Source organism: Oculina patagonica, chromosome 7, assembly GCF_052425735.1.
Source record: "Oculina patagonica isolate OP01 chromosome 7, crgOcupat, whole genome shotgun sequence".
Classification (NCBI taxonomy): Eukaryota; Metazoa; Cnidaria; class Anthozoa; order Scleractinia; family Oculinidae; genus Oculina; species Oculina patagonica.
In genome coordinates, this window is record NC_135764.1 from 9,760,052 (window position 1) to 9,779,251 (window position 19,200).

Consider the following 19,200-nt stretch of genomic DNA (forward strand, 5'->3'; position numbering starts at 1 on the left):
TAGCTAACTATCCAAGTTTCAAGCCTTAATTAAAATACATTTCGATGCATGACTTCCAGATATCAAGTAATTTTTTTTCCGTGTAAGCTTCCGTGTCTCTTTAAGCAGTTCAATCATCGTAACATTTTTAGTTCAACCTTTTCCCTCGGGTTTTTTCAACTCAACGAACTCAGTACATCCTTAGCCATTTCAACAGGCTAACCGCGCGGGCGACGAACTCGGAGGCGACGCAGGACAATTCGAAGACGACGAAAAGGAGTGATGGGTGGAACTGTGCTCGGCTGACGAACGGGATGTCTGATACGACGAATAAGGCGTCTGAATCGACCATCTGTAATGAAACGTCTTATTCGAAACTGCCTGCCTGAAGAGTCGTCATCTTTATCATCCTTTTCATCAAAATTGTCAACATGATCCTCCTCCTCCTCATCATCATCATCATCATCATCATCATCATCATCATCAAAGACGTATTCATCAAACTCCTCGTCTTCAGTGTTTATGTCATGTTCACTGAAAACACATGGTAAATTTTCGTAAACCACATGAATCAGATGAAAATTAATCAATCTCAAATAGCCGACAAAATTAAAAGCAAAATAAATGGATTAAAACTCTGAATAAATATGACGGGCCAGCGCACATGAATCAGATGAAAATTAATCAATCTCAAATAGCCGACAAAATTAAAAGCAAAATAAATGGATTAAAACTCTGAATAAATATGACGGGCCAGCGCAAGAAAAACAAGAGGGGAAAAATAACATGAAAATATATTTAAAAAAAAAGTTAACTCGAAAAATGCGGCTTCAAATCATCGACGCGCTAGGAAACCTGTTTTTAGAGGCAGCTACCATTTTGAAATTTGCTCCCACATAAGTTTATTCCTTTCAAGCGTTATTTCATAAAGAAAATACCTTTCTGGGTTTTCTTCTACGAGGTCTTCTTTAATGTCCCTCGGGTTGTTATTTTGCACGTCCAGGTCATTGTCGCTGAATGGAAGTGCTAGACCAACATTTAGCACAAGGCTAACCAAGGTTAACAAGAGCAGCGTCTTCATTCTTGAAAACTCCTTACAAACGGTGCAATGCGTTGTAAGCTGCTCCTTTTAAACTTCTTTTTTCTGGATAATATTGATATTTAACATATTTTCCTCCCATACACCTTCTTATTTTAGATTTCCTCCCTGAAGTGCACTGGGTTATTTACCACTGAAATCTTAGAAACAGCGAAATGTTTACCGCGTTTGTTATCGTCAGGAATTATGTGTGTAATTGATATTGAAACTCTGGCAACACGCTTATTTTGAAATACAATGTTTTCTATAAAAACACACACAAACACAATATTTCAAAATTGAACAACATACGAGGAGTATCCTTTGTTAACAATAAACGGAGAGGTACACCTGTCTTTGCCAGTTTTTGTTTTTGTTTTTGATGATATAAAATGATATTCAGCAGTATAAGTATTCACAACTGAGATGCAGACTTAGATGCTTATACTTCAGGGCCGGGTTGTTTAAGGCAAGATTACACTAATCCAGGAATGGCGCAAATTTTGATAACCGTTTGGAAGATTTTCAGTGAGGTATTCTGCTTACATTTTTTGTCCTCCAGGTTTGACGTATACTTAGCTCAAACTCCACAAGGCATAAGCAATAAAAACACTTCTAGAAAGGGGACAGTGAATCCTCGATTAACTTTTAATCCCGGGTTAGTGTTAACCGGCTTTCGAAAAACCGGCCCTAAATGTATGAACAAGACCATTCTAGAAAAAAAAAAAACCGTCCCTTTTGTTCAATAAGGAACTGTACAGATCATGGTACAGATCGACATGTATCAAGGACTGCTTCTTTTATGTCACTGATTAAAAAAAATCCTAGACGTTGTATTATTTTGTAATAAAATGGTAATTCATTGACACGAATACAAGCATGGAAACAGTACGATAATGATCTGTCATATAAACTTTCAAACCTCTTTAACCCTATCCAGACCGGGGGGAGGGGGGGGGGGGCAGAAAGTGCCCGCGCTGACTTTGAACGCTAATAACTTTTTCAATATTCAACCAAACGCTGCGAAACTTTCCGACTTTATCTAAAACTCATCTGGGAATAATTTGGTAGGATCGATTGCTGTGTCAGGAACTTGACGTCACCATGGCAACGAAATTTTGACAGGCATGTTTTCCCAAATTTAAAATGTTCGTGTTTCTATTAATAAAAAATAACTTAAATGCAATTATTATCACCTTTTTACGGGTTTTAAGCACACTTTTATTGATTTTGAGTACTTTCCAGTAATTTTGTGCGGTTTTCTGACGTTTTGAAAAAATTTCAAAATCCAAGATGGCGGATACAAGATGGCGGCTAATGTCATTGTCACGTGATGTGACGTCGTCATCCCACGTGACGTATACCAAAAGTTAGATGTTCGGACATACTATATATCCTGTAAGATCATTGTCATTGCCTAAATATTCTGGAAGTTACGGAGGGGGGGGGGGAATCCCCCCCCCCCCCGGTCTGAAAAGATCCAAGAAGCCCGGTCTGAATAGGGTTAAAGTTAAGCGCACAGCTAATGTCTATCAATGTAAGCACACGAGCAGTTAGCCAGTGACTGTACGCAGTGCTCTCCTCGATCTGTTAAGGGATTGCCAACAACAACTGGGGATGAAAAGATGATTTTAAATTGGCATAATACTTCATTCAGACAACAACCCATTTTATTAATGGTTTGTAGACTTGAAGGTCGTGGGTTCGAATCCCACACGAGCCACTTTTTTTCAGTGGTCAGGATTTACAATGTAGCATTTATCATTTATTTGCCCTAGGACGGTTCAAATATACCATCTCATCACTGCACATCGCGCAGTTCCATAAACAATATTATAATACTCTATCCATAGTTTCGACAACACCTGAGGCCACCACAAATTAAGTGTACCTGAATGATATAAGTTTTGTTCCTAAAATGTTACTAAGGCGCTAAGTGTCCGCAAATGATATTAAAACATGTTCGTATTCATTTTGGCCTTTGGGAGAGACTTTTTTTATGGAAGTCGTTTCCTTTGGCGGTAAGTATGATCAAGAGTTTCGCACATGTCACTATCTGAGTTACAACTGAACTTTAAATACAACATAGTTTTGTTTTCCTCACATATATATATATATATATATATATATATCCCACAAACCGAAGTTACTAATCTAAGCAATATGTGAAGTGTTTTGCGAATACGGATCTAGTTAATGACCAACCTTCCACCAATCGTGTAATGTTCAATGGTAGATATATCATTCGACCGTCCGTGTCCTTGAAAGAAACTTTATATCTTTTCTGTAGAGTTTGCCTTTGTCTTGTGTTTCTTAAACTGATTTTGTAGAATGGGCATTCTAAAAGAAATAAATCCAATCCAGGCTAAATTTTCCTTGTATACAGATTTTAAATATATTTTAAGGATATATTGAAACAGGTTACAAAAAGTGGTCAGATATTATACACTTGACCTATTTTTATATAGTAAAATTCAAAAATAGATTGTATATAAATCATTAACCCGGCAATGATTTTTTTAAATAGTTTTGGTGGTTCCGTAGCGAAGCGTTTATTTTCTCGGAAGAACGAAATAATTCTTTATATGCTATTTTTATCGGAAATGTGCGACAATATACAAAAACTATCACAGTTTCGAAAATAAAAAAACAGATTTAACTTTGTTATTGATATATTTTAAACTGAAGTTACTATATTTAGTTCTTCGTAAATAACTAGAACATATCAAAAAAGCTTTAATAACATAGTTTTGAAATAGATTGAGCAGAGTTAGTTAACAGATAGCGATAGTAGTTTGTTATGGATATCAAAGCCAGTCAGAGAAACGACTTTAACTAAATATTTCAAACATGGTAGCAAGGGCATATGTAGAATGGTGTTTTTATGTGTTTTAGTGTGGTGAACAAGAACACAATGAAGAAGGGCTAAGCCCGAAACTCAATTAAAATAAATCACAGATGTTGCATAAGATGGAGTTTGCTTTGTTTGTTGCTCTCCGCCATTGGCTGAATTTTGGTAACCTATTGAGCAGCAGTTGCAGCTGCCAAGAAGTTTCTCACCCTTGGGATATAATTCAATAATCATGACCAGCACACTGCACATGGCGTGTCGCGATCATTCCTCTGACAACAGGGTGACGGTCTGGAAGTGGAGGGTCCTGATCCCGCATCCCCGCTCCTTTTTTCACGAAAATCCCGCATCCCACATTTTTGTTTCATTGTTGGTGACAAGTTGTATCAAAAATGGCTGTAGTTTAACTAGGCGCTTTATGACAGTGGTAAACAGACTAAGCGGAACAAAAGTGAATTTCGTTGGACAGTGTATACATCACTTATAAGTGCGCATTATTTTCATTTTGAAAATTATGAAGATTGTTGGGTTTGAAAACACAGAAACAGTTTGCACACTGCGTCGAGGCTTAAATATAAATACTCTTGAATGTGGCAGTATTATATAAAGAACATTCTAGCAAAACATTTTCTTATCAATAGGGAACTGCACAAGATTTACAAGCAGCAAGGGTTACTTCATTTTTGTCACAAAAAAAAATAAAAAAAAATAGTCGTTGGTAGTTATTTTGTGATAAAATGTTAATTCATTGGCAAGAATACAAGCACGAATACAATACGGTTATGGAATGTCATGCAAACCTTTGAAATGTGTTGCTTAAAATGTGTACATTTCGGTAATATCTGTTCATGGTAGCCCGCGGGAACTTAACCAGTGACTGTACACAGACTCTCAGTACCTTTCTCGATTGCTCTCCCCGATCTGTTATATATATAATAAGGGCTTTCTAACACAAACTGAAGGGGAAAATCTTTCTACCCCGAAATAATGTGTCCACTAAGGAAATGTCCATTTAGCCTAATATCAATATTCGATCAACAATTCATCTCATTTTCCAAACTGCACATCACGCCGTTCAGTGCACAATATTATAGCATTCTAACCATAATTTAAATTATTCAAATTCAAACAAAACCTGGAGCAACAAGTGTAGCTGAATGACACACGTTCTGTTCTTAAAATATTTGGACGAAGCATAGTGGTCGCAAAGGATATTAAAACATAGTATTGTGCATGTTAACCTTTGTAGGAGCGATTTGTTATTGAATTAGCATACACAGAGTCATGTTCTCTTGTGACCAGAATGACTTATCAATATTTATTATATAAATATTTAAACTCCTTTTCTAATGAGATCTATTTTTATAAGAAAAACAACACAACAATAAAATGCGCGAAGCAATAAGATAAATATTAGGAGATTATCTATTTTAAAGGAAATAATTCGACAGAATTATATGTCTTTCGTGTCCCAGCAACCTTAATAGAACGGTATTTAAACAATCGAGCAACTTCACGTTCTTGAGAAAATTCTTAGTAAGTCAGTCTAAATCTGGTGGCCTGGCTCACGAAAGTAAAAAAGAAAGGATTCCCATCTGTGAGATTTGATGTCATTTTTGCCTGAAGTTACATTTACAACTTGTATGGCAACATCAAAAGGACTTCACTTAGGATGCGTTTGCGATCTTAGTCTGGTGATCTTGTGATTTTGTCTCCTCTTCCTCGAACTGTACTTGAAATGCTAAAATCAGACTCACTCCAATATTTTCAGGGAAAAGCTCCTTTTTTAGAATCTTAAGTTTTTTACATCCTATCGTTGTTCTCGTATTGATCGCTAGCTTTACAGTGGCATGTGGGTGTTTATCTGGGTACGTGGTAAATCGTCGTCAAAGATCTGCGTCATTGCCTGATCATCTGTGTCAGATTGGTAACTCTAATTATTTTATCAAATATTAAAACAAATTGGCCATGACATGATCCTACTCAAGTTACTTTCGCGGTATCTGCAAGCATGCGCCGTGGAAAAAGGGCGTTATGTTCTCATAATAAAAAAAAAAAACTTTTAAGCGCCTCTAAGATTTCGCCAGTCGTCTACTATAAAATAAAGGCAGGTGCATCCCAGTTTTTTGCGCCATTCAATCTAAGAGTAAAACGTGAGGTAAACAAAGTTGCTGGAAAAGTTTCATGAAATAGGAAGTTGTACGGTGTAGTTATTGATTATACGCCAAATTGGCGTATTCTGCCAGGCAATTACTGTGACAATCTTGATTACTGGTTTCTGCTGTTTTCCGATCGAATCCTATTATTTTGTTGCTGCAAACGGCGGGAAATGGCTTGTTTAACTTGAAAATTCTGCCAGCGAAATCTACCCAAGCCCAGTTGCGTGTAATCATACGACTTGTCGGTCACAACATTCGGGAAGCAAATGAACACGCGTAAATGGCGATCCAATGCGTGCGTAACTCCAATCGATTTGGAAAAAGAATCTGTCCGCTGCAATACTTTCTCTTGTAGGATCCATGTTTTTTAACGAAAACGCAACTAGTAAAGGAATTGACGCAAAAAGAAATGATGTGTGCGTACTTCAGCTGAAACCAGACTAACTAAACGAGCTGAAAAATCGTCCCGTGTAGATTAGCCTATCACGTAAACGGCTTCATGACTTTGCGGAAAACCTATTTAAAATTATTTGCCCATTGACTCTATTGTTTGTTTTAAAGGATTTATTTTTATTGGCATGTGGTTTCTAATTTGTTATTTGCATGTCGTCGTGCTTGAAATCGTAAGAATGTGCAGATACAGTACACTTGCATTGTTGTGGAGCCCGAAATGAGCTCTTATTTGAAATTGAGATACAGAGGGGATAAATAATTAAAAATATCGCCCCTTGTCAGTACTTGTGCTCTTTTAATTTGCAGAGGAGTAATTCACGATCCTGTACTACAACAAAAATAGAAACAAAATGTACATGCATATTTACAACGAAAGCTCGAAGAACTGCTCAATAAAATGGAATGTTCTCACGCAAGAGTTTAAATAATTATTCTGTCGGCAAATCTCACTGAGCTGGTCTCTTTCGAATGCGGGGGAAAGATAAGAGGTTAGTAATATACGTGAAAATATAAATAAATATAATATCACGAAAGACAGTCAACAAACTAGAAAGATAAACTAGGACTGAAAGTCGTTAAATGTCTGTATCTTTCATTCTGCAATACTCTGTTATTATTCCTGTTTTAAGTTTTTTTTTTTTTTACAGTTGATTGTAAGACAGTAAAGAAATAAAGGAATAAACTGGAGGGAATTTTTTTCGTGCCAGTTCGTATTGTATATTAAAATCTACACTAGAGGATAGGTCCTGTATACATTTGCTAACCACAACATCATCTAGGCGTCTTTGTGTCATCAAAGCTAGCTTTAATTTTGTTTAAAACTTGTTGAACATAGATTATGCGACTATCTTGTCTCAGAGCCATAAACGAGGGTTGAACTCGAAATAAATTCTAATTTTAATTAAGTCGTGCTGAACTTCCATTCGTTTTGATTCAATAATAAGGTGAACAATCACGATGCACGTAAAGTATGACTTATGTTGCCCACTTTTTTGCTCACTTAAGGCTTAAGTATGTATATTGAATTCCAGTTTTATATTTGAGTTATTTCCCACACTGATGAACCGCGCAGGCCCTTAACGTGTTGCTTTTATTGTTTACTGAACTGTGTGCCGTCCATTGACGCTAACACGGCTTAAAATCATTTTCATTACAATCTTTAGCTGCCTCATTACAAAAATAATATTGTCTTGCTACACTTCCGGTAAGTGCTTTGTAATAGAAATGGAAAACGTCAACCTTACGCTTCTATGTTATTAAAACATCGTATAATATGACAAAATATACAATATCATACCCTTGCCAATGGGTGACCTTATTTTTGGTAACTAGTCCTAAAATAAATACAGTATTCTGCACGAGATGACATCCTTATTTTCATACTGAAGAAGGTCTTCCGGCTCTCACCGCTTTTCACAAGCCGATAATATAACTTGATTGTGCGATACCTGTATTTTAGTATAAACTCACTAACAGAACAAACAGAAATGGAAATAATATTTGCAAATTAAATGAACAAAGAAGCTTTTTAATGTCAAGTAATTTTTTGCATGTTTATCTACTTATTCAGCAGTTGACGACACCATTTGTGATAAATATTGTACATTGCATATTGCCCTCCTACATTAGATAAGTAAATCGATGTTAAAATATCGACAAATATTAAAGCTTGGAAGAAAACCCTATTCCAACATCAGTCAACAAGATATGTTTAAAAGAAGAACTTTTTTCGCATAATCCATCAGTTGCAACAAGTTGCAAACAATGAAGACACTTGTCCTTTTGGCAGTAGTTGGCTTCGTGCTATCTGTGGGCTTTGCTCTTCCATTCAGCGACGACGAAGGGCAAAACGATGAGCTGAAGGACATTGCAGCTGACTTTGAAGATGACTTTGAACCAGAGAATCGGAAAAGGTAAGTTGATAATAGCAAATGTCTTGAACTGGTCGAGTTTATAAAGAAAACTTTTATGCATGCTTTATTGGGGCCACAATCATGTTCTATTTTCTGAATACGAGGTTTCCTTTTGCTGGTTGGAACAGTCTTTATAAAATTCAGCAGTAACGATAAGAAAGAACACACTATGTTATTTTAATTGAAGAATTCTCACGCCCTGCACGTGGTTCTGGATATCGCAAAACAACTTAATTGGTACTGCCTCAGCAAAACTATGTTGTGATTGTAGTAAAAATGTCAGTAAAAGCAAAACTGGCACATTTTTAATCTGTGTTGAGGAAAACTCATTTTAACTTTTAGTTATACAGCATACTTGTTTTGTTGTTGAAATCCTTTTACGCTCACTTTTGATGTATATCATATCACAATATATACCATGATTTCAGTGACAACGGCATTGAAACGGAAGACGAAGATGAACAGTTTGATGAAGAAGACTTTAACGACGAAGACAGCGATCTCGATGAAGACGAATTCGCTGATGATGATGAAGACGAAATCACTGATGACAATGATGAAGACGAAACCAATGAAGATGAGGGCACCGCAGTAGAAAAGTCTTCAGACCCGAAAATTCGCTTTAGACGCATAGCGCGTGGCATCAAACGTGTTGGACGCAAAGTAGCTCGTAAGGTTAGACGTGTGGGACGTAAGATTCGTCGCACAGCTCGTCGTATAACTCGTCCCGTCCGACGCGCAGTTAGACGTTTCAGGAAAGCAGCTCGGCGCGTTCGTCGAATTTTCGGCTAACAAATGAAAACCTTGGTAAGTTAAATAAAAAAATAAATAAAAATAAAGCACACATGCTGCGTGACAATTGTTAAAGCCCGTAAAAAGAGGCCAGAAGTCTGTGGCTTTAATTCTTGAATCGCTCGGTTTCGTTCAAAAATACAATCATAGCCAATGAACGATTAAGGTAAAGGACGGGTATCGACAGTTGTCAAGGCAGTTGCATTACGTTTAACCACACATTACATACTATAAGTATGTAATTTGATGCTGCTACTGTTTTTTGTTCTTCTGTATTATGTCTTAAAGTGCAATTTTTTTTCTCACATTTGGTTCTACATGGTGTTTTGGCTCTTTGTTTTCGTTAGAAATTTAAATTAAAATATGGCATATTTCACTTTTTAATGCCGAGAGAACAAATTACTTCGCAAAATATCTCAGAATACTTCTCCTCCTTTTTTCTCTTAGTAACACTGAATGAAGTATGATTTGTTGTTTTTTCTACAGCTGTACCTGTCGTCTTCAAGGAAATCCGATCCAAAGGCAGAGAACTTCATATTTACATGTGCTATGCTAACTGTCGTTTAAAATACAATTGTACCACTCAATCTTAAATTTATCGTCTAGTACATAGTCGAACTGAAATCTAATTACCTACCTCAAACCAAGCTCTTCCATACAGAATTTACTTTTCCTTGACCGTGGATTCTATTGTAACTGTACATATTTAATATACGTAAACGCTGTTGTAAAAGCTAATGTAAGGTGCAAATGAATAAGCAATAAATCAAATGTGTTGCAGTTAAGTTAGAGTTTGCCCATGTTTGATTTTTGGTAACATATTCAGCTGACAAAATCGTATCCACACTTGGAAAATAATTTCAATAATCGTGGCCTAAGCCGGATACACCCTGCACATGACAATGGCAGATCTAAGCGAGAGACTAGCCTCCCCCCCCTCCCGAGCCTCCACCTTATTTTAAACTTAGGCCCGAATTGTCGAGGGAGATGATTTTCGCAATCCCCCCCCCCCCAACCCTCACCCCCTTATGCCAGGGTCTGGATTACCCCCCAGGGTCTGGATCCGCCAACTGTATGATGTGTTGCATTCATTTCCGTGACTAAAAAAGCTCTTGATTCCCGAGGCGCTTTATGGCAATAATGAAAATCCTAAGCGGAAGAAAACCAAATTTCGTTTGAGAGAATGTAACTCATAACATTGAAATTCGAAAGTCATATTAATATAATTGTTTGGTCAGACAATATATTTTTTTTATGTTCTTCTATGTGGTGGCAGTGGTGGATAAATTACCACCAAACACCCACCCCCCCCCCCCCCCTCACAAAAAATAGAAAACCACACAAAAGTAAAGGAAAATAAAGAAAAAAACATACTATTTATACGTATTTATTCGATTAAGCGCCCAACCCCTCAAATAAGCGCCCAGCCTCGAATAAGCGCCCACCCCGCCCCACTCCTCTAAAAAAAACTGAATATACAAGAACAGTATTGACCCCATAGTGACAATTAATCTTCGGAAAAGCCTTTTAATACTACTTTTGTCAACATGACCCAAAACGAGATTTTTTTAGTATTTTACAGAAACTTTCAATGAACAACGTTAAAAGTTTGATTTTGTACATATGCACGTTTTGTTATATGTTTCGTTGCAAAATAAACTTACTACTTGCTAAAAATTTAATAAGCGCTCAGCCTCAAATAAGCGCCACCTCTAATAAGCTACAAAGATTTAATAAGCGCCCAGGGCGCTTAATCGAATACATACGGTACGAGCCTGCCATCAAGCGGAAACTTATCCCGCTTACCGTACGCGAAGCATGAAGCAACTAGGAGTGTTTCTACCTAACCCTGGATGGGATGCCAGTCCATCGCATAGTTACAACCGAGCATTAAATTTCCTTGTACCGACACAAGAAAATAGGCTTTTTAGTTATATTTCAATGACCACAGTATTATCAAGGCGTCGTTGTACCATCCACAAACAGTGTAATTTTAACGTTTGATGAACATAGACTGTTTGCCATCTTCAGACAAAGCCATTCATGAGGGCTAAACTCGAACTTTAGTCTTAATTATTAAGTCCTACTTAATATTTATTAATCGGGCGTGGCCGATTTATAGTTTACCCTTTGGTCGTCCTAGACGATAGTCTCCTGTCGGCTAAAAATGACGGGGATAGCCTGGGCCAATCGGGTTCATTTCAGTTTTGACAGTAAATCGTTGTAGGTCGACTTTTGGGCTAATCTGTAATCTGGTTCTCTTCTTTGCTTCGGCGGGAGGACAGAGAAAAAAGCTTAAGGGGTAAAGTACTAATAATCACCATTGTGAAACTGTAGTTGCTTTGACAAGTTGAAGCTATTTTTGTAAATAAAAGGGGTAACGTCATTCATGTCACGCAATGTTTTTGTGGGAAACTTGGAAACTAGACGCTTTGCTGGTTTTTACAAATAGCAGTGTGATCTGGCGGTACATTTTTTTGAGGCGGACTCCACTTTAAAACTATTTTTTTATATATTTAGCAAGAAGTATGTCGATTTTCATTTCCGCACAGTTGGGCGTCAAAGTCGCCTGTCACAAAGAGTAGAATGTTTGCACAACTTGGTTTGGATATATTTTAGATTTCACTAGTGACGTTAGTAAGACACTTCTCAAGACGTCAGCAAAACATTGGCAATGTACAGTATTTGTGTGAACTTGAATGGAATTTTTTACGAGATCAGTAAAGCTATCAAATGAAAAGATGACTTGAAAATGAAAACTTCGAATAATTATAATTAAATACCAATTGAATTTTAGATGAGAAATTCCGGAAGTGACATCTGTGTTCAAAATAGGAATTTTTGTACAACTTAAAGTTCCGAAAAAAAGACCACATGTTTTGTAAAAATCACAGACAAACATGATCAGGAAAACAAAACAGGCCAATGGGTTTTATTCACGAAAATACAACTTTCTTAAGAAAGAGTTTGTAAACAAGACAATGGAATCGAATTACATTTCACACGAAATTTGCATACATTTTAACTTGCAAAAAAGAAGTATCTCTGCCGAGACATAATAGCGAGACCTTACATTAATAATTATTGTATTCTGATCTGATTGTTATTTTTTTATGCATTAACTATTTGAAAGTGGTTCTCATCGATGAAAACAAAACGGTTTTTAATTCACTGCTTGAAGTATTTATAGACGTGAAAACATTCGCTTAATCAAATTACATTCTGCACGAAATATTTTGTACCATTTGTCCCGAAACTTTGAGGAAATTGAAATCTTTGTGGACAGTACTGCATAAAAGCAGTTCATAGAATTGAATAAAAAGATAAGAACCATATTGATAAAGGAAATTTTAAAACTTTATTTTGGCTCATTTTGACGAAATTCAGGATTTTCAAAGACTGCCAGTAAACGGCTGTATCTTGTATGTCTCTAACGATTTTGCTACGGTTTCGAACGAGCTAAGTTTTCAACATGATATCATGGTAGCGGGCAGAAGTCGGTTCGTTCTGAATTTTTCAATACGGTATACAAGTTACAGGTCAATATACAGACCCTCTGTACAGTAAAAAACGTTTTGGGAACAAACCCTTGTGAACTTATTTTCTATGTTGATCAGTAAAAATCCTTAGTACGACATGGAGTTTGTTATCAAGTTCGTTAGTACGTTAATACTGCAAGGTGTATAACCTCAGATAATTATTATCAAGTGTTTTTTGTTTTATTAGCGGTTTATACTCTAAGGTCTTGGTATGGGAGATCAAAATTAAGGCAAATTTCTGTTATTATCTGATTGCTTGGCACAGATTAGTACGATACTGAATTGGTTAGGAAATGTAAACAAAAATATTTTAAAATATTAAAACCTAAAATATTGACCTAGTAATCGTTTAAAAGTTAAAAGATCGCTAGCGTCCCTTACAAATGGTGGTATTGAGTTCCAGATCCTGGCGGCGATGAAAGAAAAGGACTTATGTCGCCATTCCAAAATGACGATGTTAATAAAAAATATAAGAAATGAAAATGATATTATAAAAACATCATGAAAATGATGTTATAAAAAATATAAGAAACTAAATATTCGTCAACCCTCTGTTGTCCTGGTCAGAGTCTGTTTGAAACAGCATGTATAATTAGTTTGTATTTCCACTGGTCTCCAGGGGTAATGCATAGGTAAATAAACTTGGGGACACGTCGCAGCGACATGTAGCAGCGACAAAATCATGCGTTGTTCACACTTAGGGAACGTGTAGCGGGGTCATGTAGCAGCAACAAAATCACAATATGTACATACGTACGAAAATGTAGCGGGACATGTTCCAGGGACATGTCGCAGCGACACGTCCACTCCTATGTGCTGATTATTTTTGGCACGCGCAACACGAACTTTGAAGCTGTTTTGTCCCTACGACATGTTGCGCGGAATTCAACTCGTTGAACCTCGTACAACATGTCACAGGGACAAAATGTTGCAGGAATTCGTGTTGCACGTGCCAAAAATTATTTGCACACACAAGGGGAAGTGCCATGTCCTGGGGCATGTCCGGCCACAGTTATCTGTGTATAAAACATTTTGTTTTTGTTGCTGCTACATGTCCCCGCTACAAGTCCCTGCTACATGCTCCGTCAGTGTGATCAACACATGATTTTGTTGCTGCTAAATGTTACTGCGACATGTCCCTGCGTCTTATCCCCACGTGTGCGGAGACCTTAAGAGTCATCAGATTTTCAATAAACAAATTCATGTCGTTTTGAGGTTTAAACAACCTTAGGGGAATTTTTTTACATAGTTTTTTTTTTCCACGTACTAACAGAGTGGGCTAGTAGGTGCCCGATAGCTAACTATCCAAGTTTCAAGCCTTAATTAAAATACATTTCGATGCATGACTTCCAGATATCAAGTAATTTTTTTTCCGTGTAAGCTTCCGTGTCTCTTTAAGCAGTTCAATCATCGTAACATTTTTAGTTCAACCTTTTCCCTCGGGTTTTTTCAACTCAACGAACTCAGTACATCCTTAGCCATTTCAACAGGCTAACCGCGCGGGCGACGAACTCGGAGGCGACGCAGGACAATTCGAAGACGACGAAAAGGAGTGATGGGTGGAACTGTGCTCGGCTGACGAACGGGATGTCTGATACGACGAATAAGGCGTCTGAATCGACCATCTGTAATGAAACGTCTTATTCGAAACTGCCTGCCTGAAGAGTCGTCATCTTTATCATCCTTTTCATCAAAATTGTCAACATGATCCTCCTCCTCCCCCTCCTCCTCTTCATCATCATCATCATCATCATCATCATCATCATCATCAAAGACGTATTCATCAAACTCCTCGTCTTCAGTGTTTATGTCATGTTCACTGAAAACACATGGTAAATTTTCGTAAACCACATGAATCAGATGAAAATTAATCAATCTCAAATAGCCGACAAAATTAAAAGCAAAATAAATGGATTAAAACTCTGAATAAATATGACGGGCCAGCGCAAGAAAAACAAGAGGGGAAAAATAACATGAAAATATATTTAAAAAAAAGTTAACTCGAAAAATGCGGCTTCAAATCATCGACGCGCTAGGAAACCTGTTTTTAGAGGCAGCTACCATTTTGAAATTTGCTCCCACATAAGTTTATTCCTTTCAAGCGTTATTTCATAAAGAAAATACCTTTCTGGGTTTTCTTCTACGAGGTCTTCTTTAATGTCCCTCGGGTTGTTATTTTGCACGTCCAGGTCATTGTCGCTGAATGGAAGTGCTAGACCAACATTTAGCACAAGGCTAACCAAGGTTAACAAGAGCAGCGTCTTCATTCTTGAAAACTCCTTACAAACGGTGCAATGCGTTGTAAGCTGCTCCTTTTAAACTTCTTTTTTCTGGATAATATTGATATTTAACATATTTTCCTCCCATACACCTTCTTATTTTAGATTTCCTCCCTGAAGTGCACTGGGTTATTTACCACTGAAATCTTAGAAACAGCGAAATGTTTACCGCGTTTGTTATCGTCAGGAATTATGTGTGTAATTGATATTGAAACTCTGGCAACACGCTTATTTTGAAATACAATGTTTTCTATAAAAACACACACAAACACAATATTTCAAAATTGAACAACATACGAGGAGTATCCTTTGTTAACAATAAACGGAGAGGTACACCTGTCTTTGCCAGTTTTTGTTTTTGTTTTTGATGATATAAAATGATATTCAGCAGTATAAGTATTCACAACTGAGATGCAGACTTAGATGCTTATACTTCAGGGCCGGGTTGTTTAAGGCAAGATTACACTAATCCAGGAATGGCGCAAATTTTGATAACCGTTTGGAAGATTTTCAGTGAGGTATTCTGCTTACATTTTTTGTCCTCCAGGTTTGACGTATACTTAGCTCAAACTCCACAAGGCATAAGCAATAAAAACACTTCTAGAAAGGGGACAGTGAATCCTCGATTAACTTTTAATCCCGGGTTAGTGTTAACCGGCTTTCGAAAAACCGGCCCTAAATGTATGAACAAGACCATTCTAGAAAAAAAAAAACCGTCCCTTTTGTTCAATAAGGAACTGTACAGATCATGGTACAGATCGACATGTATCAAGGACTGCTTCTTTTATGTCACTGATTAAAAAAAATCCTAGACGTTGTATTATTTTGTAATAAAATGGTAATTCATTGACACGAATACAAGCATGGAAACAGTACGATAATGATCTGTCATATAAACTTTCAAACCTCTTTAACCCTATCCAGACCGGGGGAGGGGGGGGGGGGGGGGGGGGGGGGGGGCGGAAAGTGCCCGCGCTGACTTTGAACGCTAATAACTTTTTCAATATTCAACCAAACGCTGCGAAACTTTCCGACTTTATCTAAAACTCATCTGGGAATAATTTGGTAGGATCGATTGCTGTGTCAGGAACTTGACGTCACCATGGCAACGAAATTTTGACAGGCATGTTTTCCCAAATTTAAAATGTTCGTGTTTCTATTAATAAAAAATAACTTAAATGCAATTATTATCACCTTTTTACGGGTTTTAAGCACACTTTTATTGATTTTGAGTACTTTCCAGTAATTTTGTGCGGTTTTCTGACGTTTTGAAAAAAATTTCAAAATCCAAGATGGCGGATACAAGATGGCGGCTAATGTCATTGTCACGTGATGTGACGTCGTCATCCCACGTGACGTATACCAAAAGTTAGATGTTCGGACATACTATATATCCTGTAAGATCATTGTCATTGCCTAAATATTCTGGAAGTTACGGAGGGGGGGGGGAATCCCCCCCCCCCCCCGGTCTGAAAAGATCCAAGAAGCCCGGTCTGAATAGGGTTAAAGTTAAGCGCACAGCTAATGTCTATCAATGTAAGCACACGAGCAGTTAGCCAGTGACTGTACGCAGTGCTCTCCTCGATCTGTTAAGGGATTGCCAACAACAACTGGGGATGAAAAGATGATTTTAAATTGGCATAATACTTCATTCAGACAACAACCCATTTTATTAATGGTTTGTAGACTTGAAGGTCGTGGGTTCGAATCCCACACGAGCCACTTTTTTTCAGTGGTCAGGATTTACAATGTAGCATTTATCATTTATTTGCCCTAGGACGGTTCAAATATACCATCTCATCACTGCACATCGCGCAGTTCCATAAACAATATTATAATACTCTATCCATAGTTTCGACAACACCTGAGGCCACCACAAATTAAGTGTACCTGAATGATATAAGTTTTGTTCCTAAAATGTTACTAAGGCGCTAAGTGTCCGCAAATGATATTAAAACATGTTCGTATTCATTTTGGCCTTTGGGAGAGACTTTTTTTATGGAAGTCGTTTCCTTTGGCGGTAAGTATGATCAAGAGTTTCGCACATGTCACTGTCTGAGTTACAACTGAACTTTAAATACAACATAGTTTTGTTTTCCTCACATATATATATATATATTTTTTATATCCCACAAACCGAAGTTACTAATCTAAGCAATATGTGAAGTGTTTTGCGAATACGGATCTAGTTAATGACCAGCCTTCCACCAATCGTGTAATGTTCAATGGTAGATATATCATTCGACCGTCCGTGTCCTTGAAAGAAACTTTATATCTTTTCTGTAGAGTTTGCCTTTGTCTTGTGTTTCTTAAACTGATTTTGTAGAATGGGCATTCTAAAAGAAATAAATCCAATCCAGGCTAAATTTTCCTTGTATACAGATTTTAAATATATTTTAAGGATATATTGAAACAGGTTACAAAAAGTGGTCAGATATTATACACTTGACCTATTTTTATATAGTAAAATTCAAAAATAGATTGTATATAAATCATTAACCCGGCAATGATTTTTTTAAATAGTTTTGGTGGTTCCGTAGCGAAGCGTTTATTTTCTCGGAAGAACGAAATAATTCTTTATATGCTATTTTTATCGGAAATGTGCGACAATATACAAAAACTATCACAGTTTCGAAAAAAAATAAAAAAACAGATTTAACTTTGTTATTGATATATTTTAAACTGAAGTTACTATATTTAGTTCTTCGTAAATAACTAGAACATATCAAAAAAGCTTTAATAACATAGTTTTGAAATAGATTGAGCAGAGTTAGTTAACAGATAGCGATAGTAGTTTGTTATGGATATCAAAGCCAGTCAGAGAAACGACTTTAACTAAATATTTCAAACATGGTAGCAAGGGCATATGTAGAATGGTGTTTTTATGTGTTTTAGTGTGGTGAACAAGAACACAATGAAGAAGGGCTAAGCCCGAAACGTTTGTACGTCCGAAGAGCTTTTCTATGATTCTAAAGTGTCGCGCATCATAGAAATTATTTTGTTTTTGGGATATCTCAGCTTAACATTAAGGGCAAAATAAGATAAACAAGGAGAAGAATATCGCTTTAAAGTATCCCAGTCTCAGTGGCTCCAGGATAAAAGGCTTTCGATTAAACTCGAAGAGGGATTTAAAATAAAAGCGATAGGAGTTTAACGGAACTACTGCTAAACTAAAGACATCATTTGCCTCGCACTATACACCCTTCTTGGTTTGCAAAAAAGAATACTCTTTCCTAGTTATGATAGGAACATTCGACTTTCAAATGAAGGCTTCGGTTTGATGATATTGTTTCTGATATTGTTTCTCATTACACGCGGATATTGTATTGTTTTCCTTTTTCTTCCGACTTCATTAAGACTTGATAGTTCACGTACGAGCAGGTTTAGACAACATTACACAGCTGTTTATCGCGTAGTTTCGAGAATTTTCAAAGAAAGAAGAGAAACACTCTGGATTAGCAAAAGGTATTCTTTTAAAAACGGCAAACGTCAGGGAAATATTAATTTTGATATCTATTGATGTCAAATGATGCTTTAAGCGGAGTAAACTATTTACTGAGAGAGGCACTCGGTGACTAATTAATGATATAGCTTCAATGCTGGGATTTTCTTTTTTACGTTCTTGGTAACATCTCGCATTACAATATTTACAGGGTGCATTCGGTATTGTAATTAACCTTCCTTTAATGATCATACTTAATGTGCTTATTTTGAGAAGCAAGCCATTGATCCCCCGACCTTTCCAGACATGTACCAATCCTCTTAAAATCTAAAACATATACGTATAAAAGAAGCACAATTTCGCTTTTTATCATTCTAGAAAACGACGTCGAGATGAAGACTTTACCCCTCTTAGCATTAGTTGGCTTTATGCTAGCTACAGGTTTGTCAGTCCCATTCGAGGAGAATGAGAGGGAAGAACAATCGAACACTGAGCTGAAGGGAATTGAGGATTACCCTGTATCGAGGAAAGAAAAAGGGTGAGTTTAACGCTTTGACGAACCAACTTGACGGTCATAAAGTTTCCTTATCTCCATCTTAAATAAATTTAAATCACAATATTAACAGTGAAGAAAGACAATATGGCGTGTGGATTAGAAAACAATACGACTGGAGCATAGTGCGTTTATTGCATGTGCACGACGTACACAATTGTT

General features: G+C 36.9%; 4 protein-coding genes across 5 annotated transcripts in view; 2 read left to right on the forward strand and 2 right to left on the reverse strand.

The window, feature by feature from the left end:
• Positions 1 to 1,660, reverse strand: LOC144659534 (uncharacterized). Its single transcript, XM_078519988.1, has 2 exons — positions 918 to 1,660; positions 1 to 513 (listed from the first exon to the last, which is right to left on the reverse strand). Exons 1-2 carry the CDS (start codon positions 1,058 to 1,060, stop codon positions 198 to 200), a joined length of 459 nt encoding a protein of 152 aa, XP_078376114.1. The 5' UTR covers positions 1,061 to 1,660; the 3' UTR covers positions 1 to 197.
• Positions 1,661 to 8,247: 6,587 nt separating this feature from the next.
• On the forward strand, positions 8,248 to 10,010 carry LOC144660345 (uncharacterized). The gene is made up of 3 exons (XM_078520951.1): positions 8,248 to 8,433; positions 8,862 to 9,240; positions 9,712 to 10,010. Exons 1-2 carry the CDS (start codon positions 8,285 to 8,287, stop codon positions 9,223 to 9,225), a joined length of 513 nt encoding a protein of 170 aa, XP_078377077.1. The 5' UTR covers positions 8,248 to 8,284; the 3' UTR covers positions 9,226 to 9,240; positions 9,712 to 10,010.
• Positions 10,011 to 13,760: 3,750 nt separating this feature from the next.
• On the reverse strand, positions 13,761 to 15,707 carry LOC144659130 (uncharacterized). Its single transcript, XM_078519576.1, has 2 exons — positions 14,889 to 15,707; positions 13,761 to 14,583 (listed from the first exon to the last, which is right to left on the reverse strand). Exons 1-2 carry the CDS (start codon positions 15,029 to 15,031, stop codon positions 14,256 to 14,258), a joined length of 471 nt encoding a protein of 156 aa, XP_078375702.1. The 5' UTR covers positions 15,032 to 15,707; the 3' UTR covers positions 13,761 to 14,255.
• Positions 15,708 to 18,382: 2,675 nt separating this feature from the next.
• LOC144660743 (uncharacterized) overlaps positions 18,383 to 19,200 on the forward strand; it is a 2,034-nt gene continuing 1,216 nt past the window's right edge. Inside the window, exons 1-2 of one of the 2 annotated variants that reach the window (XM_078521479.1) lie at positions 18,383 to 18,508; positions 18,864 to 19,023. In XM_078521479.1, the coding sequence (XP_078377605.1) occupies positions 18,878 to 19,023 (146 nt within the window). In that variant the 5' untranslated portion in view covers positions 18,383 to 18,508; positions 18,864 to 18,877. Of the gene's footprint in view, positions 18,509 to 18,655; positions 19,024 to 19,200 lie in introns of those variants that run through there. The other variant, XM_078521480.1, reaches the window with a different exon arrangement.